The following is a 19,215-nucleotide window of genomic DNA, read 5'->3' on the forward strand; positions in this document are numbered from 1 at the left end:
GTTGCCATGCACCTGTACAGCTGCCCCTGATCCCTCCCACCCACCTTTGTGCAGGTTAGAATGATCGTCAGGCATTCAACCCACAAAAAATCTTGGTTCCATTTCTTCTCACCTTACTTTCAATTTCCTTCCTTCCTCCCTCCCTTCCACTATCCCTGCTTTTCCTCCCCTTTCCTTTTTCTCTAACCTGCTTCCCCCACCCCCCACACTCACTCCTCTGCATCAAGCTAGTATACTGTACTTACTCCCAAATTTTATCTGTACAACTGCGGCTTGTACTGCAAACCATGACGTCTAGAGTAAATCCTTACACGATATACTTCCCAGCCGATGAATGCTGCTAAATGTAGCATCATTTTTTAAAAACATGTGATTTGAAAACTCTAGACCCAGAGAGGTACTATAGTTTGGCCAGGAACACACAGCAGCAATTAGGGGTAATGTGAGAGCTGTAGCCTCGGCCTTCTGCTGTCCATTACATAGCCCCATCACACACTCTCTCTTGCCAGAAGGAGGCTCATGGGGTCCCTGTTTGCCATCCAGTCAATGCAAACATCAGCTTCTGGCCTCAGACACCTTTCCCCTGCACTGTGGCATAGAGGAGCAGACTGCTTTGGAGGGCAGCTCCCTGGAGGCTCCAGGGACCCTGGCCAGGTGGCCACTGCCACTGACTTCCTCAGCTCACTCTGTGGTGCCCCTGCCTGCGGCTCGGGTGTTTGCTCTGTGCTGCAGCGCAGTTCATCCTCCCCGATGGCACACTTCATTGTCACCGGCAGGACCCTCACTGGCAGTCCGAGGTGAGCTCCTCAGGAGCCTCTGGGTCTTGATGGAACGGCTTGTGGATGGAACAGCTCCAACACCCAAGCCTCACCGCTGCTCCAGGGGTCACCCAGCGAAATGATCTCCCCAGCTTGCTAGATCCTGTCCTTCCTTCCCAATTTTGATCCAAAAAGTCACACTGGGATAACCACCTGGAAAAAATATTTAATTGATATCCCAACTGGAAAACAAATTCTTTATGAATTGATGAGTTTAAAAAAAAACTTAAAAAGGGAATTTTTTTTAAACTAGAGAAAATATGGGTGATTTCTTTATTATCTCAGGGAATATTTCTTTAAGCATGAAAGCAAAACCAGAAATTATAGAAGAAAAAATTTACAGGTTGACTACCTAGAAATTAAAAAGCTCTATATCCTGGTAAGCATCTAAATCAAAATTAAAAGCAAATGACAAATGGAGAAAAGTTTAGCTACACATGGAACAGACAAAGGATGAATATAGTACATCAGAGTCTCAGAGGAAAATGGATAAAGAATCTGAACTGACAACTTAATATGAAGTCATAGGAATATGAAGCATGCTCCGTGTTCCTGGTAATGAAGTAAATGCAAAAATTCAATTTCTGCATCTGGAAGCTGCAAATTTCAAAACTGCATAGTGTCAGTGGGATGTGGGGCCACAGGCTCTCATTCTGCTGTTGGCGCACTTCTGGAGGGCTCTATATGCTTACAGGTATCCATGATAATGTTTTTCTGTGTAACCTTCATCACTATTGATGTATTTATTACCTATTACCTCGTTCTCCTGCCTTCCTTTACCGGGCCAATATACTTCATGATGATAGGGACAGTGTTTACTGATCTGCCCCAAATGATTAGAATAGCACCTGGCTGGGCCAGGCACAGTGACTCACGCCTGTAATCCCAGCACTTTGGGAGGCTGAGGTGGGTGAATCAGGAGGGCAGGAGTTCAAAACCATCCTGGTCAACATGGTGAAACCCTGTCTCTACTAAAAATACAAGAAATTAGCTGGGCGTGGTGGTGGGTGCCTGTAATTCCAGTTATTCAGGAGGTTGAGGCAGGAGAATTCTTGAACCTGGGAGGCAGAGGTTGTAGTAAGCCAAGATCATGCCACTGCACTCCAGCCTGGGCAACAGTGTGAGACTCCATCTCAAAAAAAAAAAAAAAAAAGAATAGCACCCAGCCCCAAATTAGATGTTCAACATATGCTCATTGAATGTATAATTGATCTTTAACCCAGTAACTCTGATATTAAGGCAACAATGAGTGATGTCCAAAAAAGATTTATATCCAAGGATGTTCATTTCAATAGATATTATAGATGAACTTTGCAAACCACTGAAATGTTCAATAATAGGGGATTAGAAAAAATTGTGACACATCCTTATTAGAGATGATAATAGTAAAGTCATTAAAATCATGTTAGAGAAGACAATGACATCCAAAGATTTCCTAGATATACTATACTGTGAAAAGGGCAGGTATTATATATACGTATATATATGTATATATATAGTATATAATTATATATTATATTTATAGATATATTGTTACATATATATATAATTCCTAATTTCTGTCCAGAAATTCATTTTCTGTGTATACTACAACCTTAATTTCTATAAATATGCATGTATGTATGGAATAACTTGGGTAAGAGCATACGGACATTTGTACAGTATTTATCTTTGGATAGAGTAGTTGTAAAAAGTTTATAAGTTTTTCTTTACTCTTTAATGTATTTTTGCAAAGTTTCTGCAATAGGACCATTTTGCTTTTGAGATTGGATTAAAAACAATGTAGCAGAGGCCATGGGTGCCTCACCCTTATTCCTCACGCTGGCCCTAGTTCCAAGCAGCTAAGCGCCTGGGGATGGCTCTCTACCTTCCAAGGGTGGGAGTGAGTGGCTCTCTCTCACAGCTGCCTCTGTCCCAGGTGCAACTCGGCAGCGTGTTCCTCACAGCTTGGCAGAGGCTCCTGGCAGGGGACCGTGGTGGCTGTTCTTTGGGTTCCCCTCTTCTCAGCCTCATTTCTCCATGCCACCTCTGTGCTTCCTGGCGTCACCTTTCAAGCCAGCTACTTGCACGCAAATCCTTTTCCCAGAGTCTACTTTTAGGAGGAGCCCAGGCTAAAAGGCACAAATGCCATTTTTAAAATTCTGCTCGCTCTGTGTAAAGAAAGTTAGCCAAGCACGGTGCTGCGGAACGGTGTTCCTGTCTGTAGTTCACTTTCAATCTCTCAGCATCCCTGTGCTGAAGAGAGATCTGACTTAACTGGGAGGGAAGACCAAAGGGTTTCTGGACACAGGAGCCACCCTGGGGAGCTTAGAGCCTCAGAGGAGGCACAGATGTAAGTTATGAGAAGGGGTTGTACAAATAATAAATTAAATCAATAAACCACCCCTGCGATGCCAACACATCACTCACAGCAGACCTGCATCAAGCACCTACCACTGCCACAGGATGCCATTAACACCTACTCTTCTTTATGAGGCTTAGAATCAAGGCTGCTGAGGACTTCCGAAATCATCTCCTTCAGGTGGGCTAGAGGAGAGGGGTAGGTTTCCTGAGAATCCCAGAGAAAGACTTAGAAGCAGAGCCAGGACCAGAACTTAACTGAAAAGCAGAATCCAAGGTCTGACTTGTGTTGAGGATTTGCTCAGTGATGGATGTCATTCTCGATTTGGCCGGAAGAGGGCAGACACTTGCCATTCATGGAGGTGAAGAGCTTGTTTTTAAGGCTGGACTAACATCTCCCAATAAGGTCATTTGGTTCTAGTGAGAGTTGCAGCTCACAACATTCTTGACTCTTCTGCTGTGAATATGCTACTGAAAAGACACTGAAGTTCAGAGACTGAAGTTCTTTTAGTTCCAACTCTGGCACTGTGATAGGTGACCTTGCACAGGTCACTTCACCTCTGAGTCTCACTTCTTTACTCATGAAGTAAGATCTCTACTCAGCCGGGCACGGTGGCTCACGCCTGTAATCCCAGCACTTTGGGAGGCTGAGGCGGGTGGATCACTTGAGGTCAGGAGTTCGAAACCAGCCTGTCCAACATGGTGAACCCCTGTCTCTACTTAAAATACAAAGTTAGCCAGGCATGTTGGTGCATGCCTGTAATCCCAGCTACTCAGGAGGCTGAGGCAGGAGAATCACTTGAACCTGGGAGGCGGAGGTTGTAGTGAGCCAAGATCGTTCCACTGGACTCCAGCCTGGGCAACAAGAGCAAAACTCCATCTCAAAAAAAAAAAAAAAAAAAAAGGAAAGAAAAAAAGATCTCTACTCTGTGACTGAGAAGGTGGCATTAGGGGAAAATATGTAATTTACAAAGTTACATATTACAACACACATCCCTGCTGTTAAATTCTGTGTGTGTGTGTGTGTGTGTGTGTGTGTGTGCTCGCGGTGGAGAGAGCTGGACAAAGGAGAGAGGTCTTGGCCAAAGGAGGTTTTTCTGGTTTCAGGTGAATATATATATTTGTAAATTCTCCAGCAATTGAAATGAATCCACTTTGTACTTGGAAAAGATTTGTAATACTAATTTTTGAAACTAAGGATTTTACTGGTTACTTGGTCATGAGAAGGAAAAAAGTGAGAAGTTTTTCTTTCTTTTTTTTTTTTTAATCCTGTACCGTTTTCCTAGAACATCAAGCCCTAGCACAGGAAGGGACATTTTCACACTAATCTGTGCCAGCTGGAGTAGTCCTGCCATCTGATTATCATATTTTGGAACACTGGGAAGCTAGGATGCAGTTAACAGGTACGTAGTAATGGGAGAACTTTCTAGAAACCATGTCTGGAGACGCAGTTCCGGAACTGAGATGCTGAGCCTGGGGAGGGGAAGGGAAGACTTGAGTGGGGCAGGCCCTACAAAAAGGGATTCCATCAATCCAAATAAGTAAAAGTCACAAAGAAAAAGTCTGGTCTCAATAGCAAAGGGCATTCTTTTCTGAGAGGTCAGTGTTGTCACAGGAGACAGAACGTTCTGCACACTTCAAGACATGCTTAGAAGGCCCCTCGATGTCAGCAGAAAAGGGGCTGCAGATGTTATTTGAGAAACCAAGTTATCTCTGTACAACAAAATTAATCATGTATCAAAACGCGATAGATAGACAGCCTGCAGAAGTGAGAGGTTCCCAGAGCACTACGGGAAACGGGACCTTGAAATACAGAAGAGAAAGTACAGGCTCATGAATGTCTGGACAACATACCAGCAAGTTGAGCCTGACCAACCACTCTGACATCCTGATGAGTCGGCTTGACTCAAGAAGACAGGTTCTAAGTAATTCAGGGTCACGCAGCAGAGAGAGATGGGGATTAGTCAAGGGTTTTCACTCGCTCACTCACCAACTATCCCGATTGAATTCTCACACCGCGCTAGGCACTTTTTAGGGAGCTGTGTACATTTTCTGTGGAGGCACAGGGTTAGGACTGATCTCTTCCAAGGGTACAAATTTCTCTGTGCATTTATTCCTTGTCTACCAAAAACCTATTTCCTCTTTTAACCTCCATGGTTACCTGCAAATAGGAAGGAAGGAAGTCTATGATGATGAATGGAGCCACGAGATATGTGCATTCTTTACTGTAAAAGATCACACAGAAATTCTAGTTTATAGATTCCCCAATGTGACCATTCAGACTTTGGGAGCATTCAATTTGAAAGAGTAGATAAAATATAGTTTCTAGAACTGCCGAATTGAGGATGAGACCCCAGACCAGGGTGTGGCCACTACCCTGTGAATACTGGGGGGTCCCCCAGCCCCCCCTCACATTTCTCTTAAACTTTTCAGAGTTACCTCCTGAGACCCCAGGGGTGTGAATTCTGAGGGCCCTATCAGCTCTGAGATTATAGGCTGAACTTAGGCATCAGAATTGCTAGAGAGCTTTATCTCAGTTCTGAGAAATGGTTAAAACTACCCTTGGCAGTCACATGCGGGACCACTTATTTCATGACTATGGATATTTTCTTGTAGGAACAATGCATAGTGAAAACCCAATGGGATAACCAACATAAAATTGCATTTTCTCACCTCTTGAGTTTCCACCTCTTTCCACTGACTGAAATGGGTTGCCCCCAACCTGTATTTTTGAAACTGAGACTTCTTTAGTGAAACTCCAGCACCCACCCCACACTGGCGGAGGAACACCCGGGGACATACGGCAACTCCTCTCTGGACCTCAAGTTTCTCCTCCCCTGTCCGTCTGTTATTTCTCTGCTGTTTCAGGATTAAAGTGTCCTTTTACTACTTCAGTGCTAACTCATCAGCTTGTACTCTTGGTCCCAAAATTGGTATTTTGTGGCTTATATGAGCTCCTGCATCTTTCCTTCGTGGCTGCCTCTCACCCTTCAGGTCTACAAACGTAGTTCACTTCTCTGTGGACTAAAATCACAAGCCTCCACTTTACTTTGGCTCCTGTTGGAGCAACCATCCTGCCTCCTTCCTTCCCATCACAAATGCCCATTGACTCTGCTCCACCTCTCTGTCCACCTTCCACCCTCGCCACTTGAGGTCACACACATCCAAACCACCAAATCCAAGAGTCCTGGATCCCTAAATGCCACAAAACCTCTCAGCACATCTAACACCATTTTTTCTTCTTTTTCCCTCCTGAATCTGGTTCTTACTTTGAAACCGCACGTGTCTCTGACTCAAGCAACTTATCTTCCCCTCTCCTGTCGAACACGGCCATGTCTGGTTCATGACTCTTGGTGGTCATCGGCTTGATGCTTTGCTGCTCTGCGCAGCTGTGCTTCTCCTTCTCAATGGTGGCGGCTGCCAAATCTGCTGGACCCCTCGTTCTTTTTTTTTTTTTTTTTTTTTTTTTTTTTTTTTTTTTGAGACAGAGTTTCACTCTTGTTACCCAGGCTGGAGTGCAATGGTGCAATCTTGGCTCACCACAACCTCCGCCTCCTGAGTTCAGGCAATTCTCCTGCCTCAGCCTCCTGAGTAGCTGGGATTACAGGCACGTGCCACCATGCCCAGGTAATTTTTTGTATTTTTAGTAAAGATGGGGTTTCACCATGTTGACCAGGATGGTCTCGATCTATTGACCTCGTGATCCACCCGCCTCGGCCTCCCAAAGTGCTGGGATTACAGGCGTGAGCCACTGCACCTGGCTGACCCCTCAGTTCTGCCAGCTCATCATTTCCTCCAAGAGACCTCCAAGGCTTTTAAAACCCAGCCCAAACTCATCATCTTGCCCATTGTGTTAGATCTTTTCTGATTGTTTGCCACATTCAAAATGGGTTCTCCTTTCTTTGAGCATGAATACCGATCTATAGGGTTGGGTCCCGAGCAGTCATTTGACCTGACTTCCTGGTTACAGTTGACTGGCACAGGGACAGCCACCTGCCTAAGGCTCCTAGTATTTAGGTGAGCGAGACAAAGAACTGGATAGACTCAGTAGTGAATGCACTGCTCTGTAAGAGAAAGGTGCATGGGCTCTGGTGCTGGGGCCCCTTAGAGCTGCCCCACTTCCCATCTTTCTGGTTAATTCAACTCTTCCACGGACCTTTCATACATGGTAGGAAAGTTCATACATGCTAGGAAAGTCTCTTTTACCTAAGTTTGCTAGAGTTGGCTCCTACTTAGAGAACTTTAAGTAGTGGGTCCACTGACACTTATCACCTAACAAGCTCTCATTCTGTCTGAAACCCCACCATTCCCTTCCCCAGTGAGGGCTTGAAATTTGACCCTGACTTTCTGTGCAACCCACATCCAGAACATTCAAACCTTGTGCGTTTTGTCTCCAAAACAATCCTCTCCTCCAAGCCCTCTTCTACGGCCCTGGTTCCGGTCTCTGTGATCTTTTCTGGGCCTGTCCAGCCGCTCCAGGCTCCAGTGGTCATTCTGATCATATCACTTCTCTGCCTAACATCTGAGGCAAAGTCTGTAACTCTTAGCATTAAACACCTTTGTCTGTCTGGCTCTCGGGTGCACAGGGCTCATCATCTGCTATTTCCATTCCTGAGTGCCAGCCAGGCCTGATCGCCGACCTCATCCAAACACTGCCCATGCTTTGCACCTTCTGTGATGTTTGTACTGCTGATCCCTTCGCCCTTCGGCTCTAAGAAAGTCTCTCTTCTTTAAGGCCCATCTCCAGTCCTTTTCCTAAGCCAGGGGATAGAGAAACATTCCCTCCCTCTTCTGGGACAGGAGTTCCCTGCTAGACTGGGAGGCCTGGCTCCATCTGATTCCTGGCACTGCTATGGTTGATGGTAAATGGATGTGGAGTGTGCAGGATTGTACTCCATCCAATGTCTGCCACGTTAGGAAAAGGCCTACAGAGAATAGCCAAAGTCAAGTATTTCCTGCTGTCACTGCTTACGATGCTTTAAGCCAATATCAGGAAAAGGAAAGGCTGGGGGTGCTGAGTGGTGAATTACATGGACTGTACCCCAGACCTCCAGACTCAGTGTCTGAAAAACGAGATGCTCATGAAACTGGTTTTAGACTCCAGGAATAACACGTAAAACACTTCCATATACACGAACTGATTGAAATTTTCACTGTGACCCCAGTAAGTAGTTAAAGTTTATGAATGTTAAGTGAGGAAACAGCCAGGTCAGGGGTAAATCACAGACCTTCAACAGGAAACGGTGTTCCTTCTGTCTGCTACCTGCAGTGCAAGTGTTAAAATACAATAAAAAAGGCTACCGGGGAAGGTCTGAATAAGGCAGGGGACGGTTCTGCTTCTAAAGCACATGATGTTTTCCCCACCTTTGTTGTCACACATATAAGCATCCATTGCCAGCCTAGAGAGGCTAACTACACAGGACAGAAAATGTCACCCTTTCTCTGGGAGTACATATTATCCCCAAACGCTTTGATTTGATGATACGGTATTTCGGGTTTTCATAAACCTGTTTCCCCCATCAACTCCCACGCCCAGGTGCAACCTGGAAAATATTCCGCATGCATGTGTGAGTTTCAGCAGGAGGGGCTATGCATATACACATCTGCATATACATACAGGTTTATTTAAATGATTGGATCTATACTTTTGGAGGCTATTTGATGTATCTGATCAAAATAAAACACGTTTTAAGCAAGAGGTTAAAAAAGCTTTTCAGACCCAAAGGCCATTTAATACAATAAATCCTACTTGGGTAGTTTAGCACACATTTTTTAAAATCCACATCCAACAGACTGGTTAGTATTAGATACACAGATTTGGTTTCAAAGCTGAAATATCCCTAGTGGAATAGATCTCAAGAAATGCAGTTATTTTATATTATGCCACAAAAATAGGGACACTTATCTATTGACGACTTAAATATTAACTCAGTAGGCTACCTGGTGACATAAATAGGAAAAAAACAGTGGTCATGGGTTAGGAGTGAGAAGACTATGACACCAGCCTACCTTGGACTGGGACTGCAAAGGATGTTAAAATCTATCCTAGAATTTAAAACAGGAAAAATGTCAAATATTCCACTCCCCATTCGGCCCAAACCATCCCCCAAGGAATACACCCCCCCACCCCACCCGCCACTTGAAGTTACTAACCACCTGCTACAGATGTTACTATGTCACTAATTAACAATGATCACAGAAAATGTGTCATACCAGAGTTTTTGTTATCATACACAATGCATTAGTGGCTGCAGGAATCTTCCTCCAAAAGCTACCGTCAGAAGGCAAACTGACAAATGTCCATGCCGCTGGTCCAAGAAACCACAGCTAAGAGCCACGAGGCATTCGTTTATACATTGAGCTCTCTCTGGCACGCTCCCCGCTCTAGTTAGAGGAGCTGGGGTGTGGAGAGACCGTCCCAGCCGGGCGCTGCAACCTCCTACTCCTGGGCCTCCTTGCGGGTCAACTTGTAGATCTCAGTGGGTCCGTCCACATGGGTGATAGTGGTGGTGAGCTGGAGTTCTTCCCCACTGTGGACACCCAGATCGCCTGAAACAGGGTTTTCATGTTAGATGTGTTCAAGGAGAAAGGCGAAGCAAGCTGGGGTTCATCTCATGGACAACTGCCCTGAGGTTAGCCCTCTTTCACATTCTGAGCACATAGAGAAACCCAGGGCATACAACATTTAGAACAAGGGCTAACTCCCAACCTATTCACTTGGACTTTGCAGAAGTTTTTTAAATACCATTTTTGGCTTCCAGACAACAGTCATTAAGATACATGAATCAGCTCACTGCTGATATTATTCATAGTCATCATTAACATTTAATGAACGTTTACTTTGTGCCTGATGCTATTCTAATCATTTTGTAGGTGATCTTCTTTAATCCTCGCAGGAGCCCTGTGAAGTAGGCACTATGAACATGCCAGCCTTACAGATGAGGATGCTGGGAGGTAGGCAAGGTAACTGCCCCAGGTGGAGGAGCAGGCCCATGAGAAAGCTGGCAAAGGAATGTCTTATGCCAAGACCCATGCGATGGGCTAAACCAGTGTAACACCTCCCAGTGGATGGGTCAGCAAGGCACCAACATATTTGCTGTGAATAATTTACAAAACAGGAGCCAGAAGCAATGGCCCAGGCCTGCAATTGCACCCGCACAGAAAGCAAAGGTACGAGGATTGCTAGAAGCCAGTAGTTTAAGATCAGCTTGGGCAACAAGCGAGATCCTGCCTCTAAAAAACTGTTGCTTTAATTACCTGGGTGCAGTAGCTCACACTTGTAACCTCAGCTATACTCAGGAGGCTGAGGCAGGAGGATCACTCGAGCACAGGAATTCTAGATTGCAGTGAGCTATGATTGCACCACTGCACTCCATCCAGCCTGGGTGACAGTGAGACTACGACTCTAAAAAAATAAACTAAGCAGTTGTATCGCTGTATCTTGTGAAGGCAAATACGATCTGCCTATATCTATCCACAGATTGGGCAAGGAACCCTATCTAACACATCTAGAAACAATGAGGGGCTTTATTCTCCAGGGAAAAAAAAGTGCCAGAAACGTGCTGTGAATTTCCTGCTGCCCTCAGGATTGCCCCAAGTGTTCTGAACTCATTATCAGTGGGCAGTGTTCTGCTAAAATGGAATAATCTGAACTTTTCTAAATTCGCAGGGGAAAAAAAAAAATTCTCTAAGTTACACCTCGAAAAGCCTGTCACCTGCCATAAGACAATTAAGTGAATGTATAACTAACAAAGAGAAAATGGAAAACGTAACCCTGCTCAGTTCAACTGTGTGTGGGGGTGCATGTGTGCACGTGTGTTTGTGGAGGGGGTACTGGGGAACAGAAAGTTAAACCTGTGTCAGTGATTTTTGTATTGTGCACATATCATTTGATTTCATGTTTTCTGGAACTGAAGTTTTTCTAATTTAAGTCATAGAATTAAGTAACTAAATGCTGTTTTCCATGGAAATGCCGTATCATAGCTTAGAAGAAGCCTTGGCCCTACCCTTAGGACTAATATCTTATCACTAATTTAAGAACTGCTGGGCGTCAATGAATCTGATGGTCTTAGAACCCCAGAGGTCTCTCCCACCCACTGGCCCAGCAGGCTGCTTGGCTGGTTCCCTTCATGTGTGCCACACACTATTCGTTTCTTCTTGTAAAACCATTTCTATGTGGCTGCACAGCAAAATCAGTCCTACTAGTAAATGCCAGCCTATAGCTCTCTACCCAAGAGTTTCCCTGGTCTCAGAAGCAGGCTTGCTGGCTGCCGCAGAGGACTGCTGAAGGTATTTGGGGCTGTTTTGGCAAGAGTCGAATCCACAGGACTATGGGTAGAGAAGGTATTAAAGGGGCATCAGTCCAGACTCCAGCACATCTACATTCATCTGCCCTCAAGCCAGGGCATAGATGCCAAGGAAGGCTGGCGAGAGGCTTTAGCTGGGCTACTTTGGGCCAAGCTAAACCACTGCTTGTGCAATGAGCAACTTCTCCCAGACCAATAACTTGTATTCTCACTGCTGCGACGTCCAGTCCACACTGCAGTCAGGCACAAGCAGTATAAGCCTCACATTTCTCAGTCAAAGCTATTTCTGGATTTGCATATCTGGGCTAGCCATCAAAATTCCAAAGCCAGTTTCATGATCTGCATGTCTGTGTGAGTCATCAAAATTTCAAAGACAGTCCTGACCACTGCGGTGGACCCATTAGCACTCATCACCGTTTACCTAAGGAACCCCTTTCCCTCGGGACTTCTTAGAAATAGACCCTAGAGAGTAATCCTACTCAGGCTTTGAACCAAAGAGGTTAATTCTTTAAACTTACAATATACCTCCAATTAGCAGATTCTAGAATATGTGTATGATCCTCCAGATCACTTGAAGAAACAGCCAAAATTGCTTTGGCTTCTTTATTTAAACCAACACCTATGTTATCCTGCTTATCACATGCCTGACACAGTTCTGTACAAATATTAATGCACTTAATTCTCACAGCAGTCCTCAGACAGAGGCACTATTATCAGCACTCCCATTCTGTTGATGAAGAAACTGAGGCACAGAGAGGCTAAGTAACTTGTCCAAGGCCCAAGCTGCTAAATAGTGATGTGGGATTCAAACCAAAGAAATCGGTGTCAGGATGCAGACTCTTAGCTTTTGGGTTCTGCTGCCTCTTCTTATATATTCAAGTTTCCAGCAGCCAGTGAGACTGCCAGTGAAGTATGAAGTCCCCATGCAGCGCATTACAGTTAAAAATATCCATGTACGGCTAGCACAGTGGCTCACACCTGTAATCCCAGCACTTTGAGAGGCTGAGACGGGCAGATCACTTGAGGTCAGGAGTTCAAACCAGCTTGGCCAACATAGCAAAACCCTGCCTCTATTACAAATACAAAAATTAACCGAGTGTGGTGGCATGCATCTGTAGTCCCAGCTATAGAAGAATCCCTTGAACCCGAGAAGCAGAAGTTCCAGTGAGCTGAGACTGTGCCACTGCACTTCAGCCCAGGTGACAGAGCAAGACTCCATCTCAAAAAAAAAAAAAAAAAAGAGAACAACTACTAACACTCATGAAAACTTAAAGAGAACATAAAATAATGGTAAGGCATCCATGCTCATAGATTGGAAGAATTAATATTGTGAAAATAACCACACCACCCAAAGCAATCTACACATTCAATACAATCCCTATCAAAATAGCAATGACGATCTTCCCAGAAATTGAAAACAATCCTAAAATTCATATGAACCACAAAGAGGAGACCTGCTTGACCCCAGAAGGTGGAAGTTGCATTGAGTCAAGATCGTGCCACTGCACTCCAGCCTAGGTGATAGAGTGTCTCAAAAACAAAACAAAGCCAAAAAACACACGTACAATAATTTGAATAAATTGTTTGGCATATTAACTTTGCTTTTGTATCTAATAAATTGATAGCATAGAAATCAGTGTGCTGACCGGAGAGCTGTTATTTATGAGTATTGGCCATATGCACTGTGAGGGGCTGAGCAGGCCCTGTATTTCCTTGTATGTTGTGAAACTACTGCGGCATAATTAATTTCTCTACTGTGCTGGATGAGGACCCAGATCAATGGGACTCTATGTTTCCCATGTGATTTGACTGTACCTTGAAGGCCAACTGTTCCCCCTTGCGGAACGGCTGGGAATACGGCAGTAACATAGCAGGAGTGGAGATCCCTCCACTTGCTTCCTAATTCCATCACCTCCTACCTCTGCCAAGGTCTTGCTCCATCTGTTAGTCTCCCCCTCTCTTGGCGCCTGCTGCTCAGTGCACAAACATGCTCAAAGTCTCTTCCCATCTAAGACAAGAAAAAACCCTTCTGAAAATGTGACATGCGTCTTACTGGGGTGAAAAAGGGTGAAAAAAAGAGAAAAGAATGCTTCAGTTTGCAGTAAATTTCTCTCCTTGGTTATGATGTCAATTCATCACAGCTCATTAACAATTAGATGAAGGTTTATATCTTCCTAACCTTGTGAAATGAGACCCATCTCTGGCACAGATTTCATCTTAATGGACTACAGCGATGTATCCATATGTGTGGAGTCACATCCACAGGTGTGTAGCTGCTGTTTGCTTGTAACTGTCTGGAATGCCTAATGAGGATGAAGAAAGCCACATGCATGGGAGACAGCTTCGTAGGACTGGCAGCATCTTAATGACAATCGTTTGTTTATCTGTGCTCACTTCAATAAAATGACAACTGCTACACTCATTCTGAGGTTGTATTATAGATTCCAGGAGAGATTGGAGGTCCCACCAGAGGTCTTCTAATATTAATAAGGACTACCTACTTCCATCCTCACCGCTACCTATGCAAATTAGCATGCCACTGCCAAGTGGGAAAGCCAGGGAGGTCCCACACCATGAGCTCATATTTGTCCTCAGGGTCCTCCTACACCATGTGTACTGGAGCCGAGATTCCAAACCATCTGTGTCCACCTCCAAAGCTTATGTTCTCTCCGTAACACTCATGACTCTATCCTTTATTGTGGAATTGTCCCTAGGCCCACAGCAACCTCTCTCCTCTCCCCTATTCACCTTCAAAGCTAAGGTGAGATGGTAACTTTTGGGAATGAAGTCTCTAGTTCATAGCAGAATGAGAAAAACAAGAAAGTGTGATATTTGTAAAGCCAAATTATTTTCATGCAAAGGACTGTTGTTTAAGAGTATGTCTACTTACATTTTTGGTATTAATACGATTGTTATGTTAAAAAATAAAATACCGTGGCTGGTGCAGTGGCTCACACCTGTAATCCCAGCACTTTGGGAGGCAGAGGCAGGAAGATCACTTGAGCCCAGTAACTGGAGATCAACTTGGGCGACACAGTAAGATCTTAACAAGAAGAAAAAAATCCTAAGAAAATGATGAATGGCAGGTTTATTCTTTTTTTGTTGTTATTGTTGTTTTAAAGAAAGTAAGTACCCAGGATAGTATGTGGTATATAGTAAGTGCTCAGAACACCCACGAAGGCCAGGCGCAGTGGCTGACGCACCTGTAATCCCAGCACTTTGGGAGGCTGAGGCAGGCAGATCATCTGAGGTTAGGAGCTTGAGACCAGCCTGACTAACACGGAGAAACCCCAACTCTACTAAAAATACAAAATTAGCCGGGTGTGGTGGTGTGTGCCTGTAATCCCAGCTACTTCGGAGGCTGAGGCAGCAGAATTGCTTGAACCCGGAAGGCGTAGGTTGCAGTGAGCTGAGAATGTGCCATTGCACTCCAGTCTGGGCTACAGAGTGAAACTCCGTCTCAAAAAAACAAAAAACAAAACAAAACAAAACAAAAACAAAAACAAACAAACAAACAAAAAAACCATCCAGCAAAGATTTGCCTGGTGCAGGCAAGTGCGGCTTCTCTGTGCTCTGCATGGCCAGGTCTCCACTAGCGTTTAGGGCCACACCCTCAGCTAGAAAACAAGTGTGCCCTGGGATAGCTCAGCTTTCAGGATCCCTTCTGGGAGATGGGGTAGCGTGGCTTTGGTGGACAGGGTTAGGAACCCTGGGCCTAGTAATCTCTCAGTCCCTGTCAACCCCAGAGGTCATTTATTCCAGGCTTGGAGTGAGCCATTGCCCCTGAACCCCCAAAGCACCTCCTGACACTTAGTGCCAGACAGCAACTGCAAGTGGGAGAAGAACACAATAAAACTTATTAGTTTTGGGGTAAAATCTTAGTGTCATAGGCTGAATTGCATCTCCTCCAAACTCTCAAATTCATCTATTGAAGTTCTAACCCCTAGAACCTCAGACTGACTGTGTTTGGAGACAGGGCCTTCTTAAAGAAGAAATTAACAATGAGGTCACTTAGGGGTGGGCCCTACTCCAACAGACTGGTGTCCTGTGAGAGAAAAGGAGAAGAGAATGTAGATATACGCAGAGGGAAGACCATGCGAAGACACAGGGAGAAAGTATCCATCTACAAGCCAGGGAGAGAGGCCTCAGAAGAAACCAACGTTGGTGATACCTTGATCTCAGATTCTAACCTCCAGAACTGTGAGAAAGTAAGCTTCTGCTATTTAGGACCCCCAGTCTGTGGTATTCGTATCGCAACTCTAGCAAACTTACACCTTTAGGAAGCCGAAGGTTCTTCCCAAGAAGGTAACTGAGATGCCCCTATCATGGTGGGGTGACAGGAAGTCTAAGACTCAGAAAATATGATTTTAATTGACTGGGCCAGGAAACGGCAGGTCACTGGCAGAGCCAGAGCCCTGGGAGAGGCAGGGACAGAAGGCACCTGACTGCAAGTGGCTGGGCAAGGGTGCCAGGCTGGTGACGGTCTGTCACTTGGTTCCCACCTTCACTGGGGAATGGGGAAGGGCTTTCAAGACCTGCTTTAGGGTCTGGGTTTGGCCTGTGTGACAAGACCAATCCCATCAGTGCTCACAGACATCAAGAAGCCCAGCTGGCCATGGGCAGATCATCTAACGCACAACCGGGGATGGCTTCCATAAAAGGGGGTGACCACTGTCAGGGCCTCAGGACTTAATCCGACCCTTTACTGAAGCAACAAAAGCCAAAGCCATCTTTCCTGTGAAACAAGAAGCAGGAGACCTCCGAAGCCTCCAGCAGGAAAACTGACGTCACACGGTAGCTAGCTGCCAAGACAAGGAACCAGTGCTGCTGCTGCTGCTCCCGGCAGAGTGGCTGCCTTCGCCAGAAGATGCTTGGCGTGAACAGAAACGGGAGGGAATGGTGGCAGTGAGGGCATCTTGCGTTCCCTCTTCCACAGTCGTCTAGTTAGGAATTCTGGGTCTCACTTCTTTTTTTAAAATATTCTGACAAGAATTTTATAGACAAAAGAACTGAAAAACCAAAGTTATTACCGAGAATTGTCTGACTTCATAAGCAGCTCCAGCCTTTTATTCCCATCTGAGTTGTGGTTGAGTGGGTTTGGACAGTTTTTCATGTGTGCATGGCTTTGCTGCTTGAGCCCTGGGAGATGGTATTTTTGCTCAGAGAAGAGGGTTCACCTTAGCCTGCTGCAATTTATTTCTGCCTGGAAAGACTTCCAGAATGATTCACAAATTGGCTATGGCAACAGGTAAAAAGAACAACTGTCATGAAAAGGCAACAGCAGCAGCAGGGCAGAATATGTAAGCGTTCCTTGAAAAGGTAACTAAAATATCTTTGCTAAATTAAAAAACATATATGTGCACATGAGCGCATGTGTGTGTGTGTGTGTATACTCACATAAACACACATATATGCATAAAATGATTACACGTAAAATTCTATGTACATATAAATAAAATGACTAATGTGAATGAGTTTGTACGTTCAGTGCCACTATGGTCCATCAACCAGTAGGAAGAAACCCAGGGAAGTCCGTGAAAGCCTGTAGCTATAAGGAATGTTGAGCCACACTCCCACAGCACCTATCTGCTGGCGAAAACACTCCAGCTTGGAGTTGTCCTGCCATCTTTCAAGAGGTGGATGAGGAAATCCTGTCCTTCAGATCAGGGTAAAGGCTCCTTGAGAGCAAGGACTATGTCTCTGTCACTTTTTTGAGCTTCACTTCACTCCATCTCATCCAAGATGGCACAAGGCTAAGTACTAAGGAACTTCGGTATGAAGTATAAGCTAAGTATTGAGGTGCTCAGTGGTTCATTTGTAAAGGGTCACTTTCTGATCCATACTATGAAAGAGAAACAGACATGTGAGAAAATGCTCTTTGGAAAGTGACCTTGTCTTGAACCTGTGGCCCACTTTGTTCTTCTCCATTCCATGACCGAAAGAGAGAAGAAAAAGTCTACGCGGAAATGCTTGATGCTTCCATTTCTTTCCTACCCACTTCTACTTCCTTCTGACACTTGGCATGTCCCTCCAACTCACATACCAAATCACCTCCATCAAAGATTCTTTCCCCTTTCTTTTCACCTTTGGCATCAGAAACTGCTTGTCTGAGCTCCATGCAGGATCCATCTCACAAAGGCTAGAAGCCCCACACACCTGGGATCCACTCTCTGTAGCAAGAGATCTGAATTCCTAGCTCTGGAGCTTCAAAGCAAAGGAGAGAAAGAAATAGAGAAAGAAGGGCCAAAGCCAACTTAAAAACTTCCCATGAGAATGGAAAAGGAGCATGGGAATACGGGAGGAGGAGAAGGAATGCCATCCAGAGACTCAGAGAAATGTAAAAACACGTTTCCTTCCTTCTGAGAGTTCATCTTTGAGGCTTCTGTGGAATATTCCAAACTAGGTCTTTCCAAGAAACTTCAAATCTCACGAAACACTCCACAATTCCTAGGATACATTGTGTGATGTAGTAGCAGATGAAGAGATGAGAAATGAAATAAAATAGAGAAGAAAAAATGAGCACAGTGCTCAAGGTAGAAGAGACCCTTCCAAATGCGCAAGGTCACAGCACCATGCAGGAAAGTGAAGGGCTCACAGGCTGCCAGGGGCTCGCGGGGCTGCTGGGAAGTCACAGCTGATCATGTTACCAAAGGGGAACTGCTAAATCTTATGACTTTGTGTTTAGGATCAGCATAGGGTCCCCAAAGAGTCTACCCGCTAAACTGCTTGAAGAATGTTTTCCAATGTTCTACTGGCATTTCAGGCAGGACACTTCTTTATGACAAGAGCCTTTTTTGCCTATTGAACGACCTTTAATAGCATCCCCTAGATTCTGGACACTAAATGCCAAAGGCACATCCCAATTATAGTGACAAACCAAACAACTGTGAACATTTAAAAACACACCCTTAGCAAAGGATTCAGGGGATATGACCTCCTGTTGAGATCTGCAAGCTTTCCATGAAATTACAAATCAAGCTGTCTTCAATGAAAAATTCTGATGAGGGAGAGTCAAGTGTTTTTCTCAATTGCAATGTTTCAAGCCTAGGAGAGTGGCTATTGTGTAGGGTAGGAAGTCCTGATGGGAGCTGCCTAACATCTGGCTCAAAGCTCAAGAATCTGTCCAACAGGGTGGTATGCAGTCATCCTGCCTCTGCAGGGTTGGCCAAGGCTCTGGGCTCCCACTTGCTGACCAGTGTTAAAATTGGACACATTGTCACCAGTGTTTGGAAATCCCTTACGTATGACAGCTATCACTCCCTGGGCTGCCACTTAGTAGCAAGAGGTGTTCTTCTGCCTCTTCCTTGCTAACAGGAAGAAAGACAACCACAATTTTCTTCCTTTCTTCTTCTTTCTTTTTCTTTCTTTTCTTTTTTTTTTTGAGATAGGGTCTCCCTCTATCATCCAGACTGGGGTACAGTGTTATAGTCATGGCTTACTGCAGCCTCAAACTCTTTGGGCTCAAGGGATCCTTCTGCCTCAGCCTCCTGAATAGCTGGGACTACAGATGCACACCACCATGCCTGGCTAATTTTGTTTCTTGTGATAGGGTTTCACTATATTGCCCAGGCTGTTGGCCTCAACCTTCTGAGCTCAAGCAATCCTCCAGCCTTGGCCTCCCAAAGTGCTAGGACTACAGATGTGCGCCGTTGTACACAGCTTAACCATAGAAACTCAAAGTTCAAAAGGTCTTTAAGAGATCACTTACATTTGGGAGCAGTGGTGCACAGAGGGTTAAGTGGTTTGCCAAA

At 44.9% G+C, this 19,215-nt stretch overlaps 1 protein-coding gene across 3 annotated transcripts in view; it reads right to left on the reverse strand.

Moving 5' to 3' along the window:
* WLS (Wnt ligand secretion mediator) overlaps positions 1–19,215 on the reverse strand; it is a 127,293-nt gene that overhangs the window by 19,040 nt on the left and 89,038 nt on the right. Inside the window, exon 12 of one of the 3 annotated variants that reach the window (XM_003921430.4) lies at positions 8,859–9,707. The exons of the other annotated variants lie outside the window; for them this stretch is intronic. Within the exon in view, the coding sequence (XP_003921479.1) occupies positions 9,598–9,707 (110 nt within the window). The 3' untranslated portion in view covers positions 8,859–9,597. Of the gene's footprint in view, positions 1–8,858; positions 9,708–19,215 lie in introns of those variants that run through there. 3 annotated transcript variants of the gene reach the window in all.

This window comes from Saimiri boliviensis, chromosome 11 (genome assembly GCF_048565385.1).
Source record: "Saimiri boliviensis isolate mSaiBol1 chromosome 11, mSaiBol1.pri, whole genome shotgun sequence".
NCBI classification, from domain to species: domain Eukaryota; kingdom Metazoa; phylum Chordata; class Mammalia; order Primates; family Cebidae; genus Saimiri; species Saimiri boliviensis.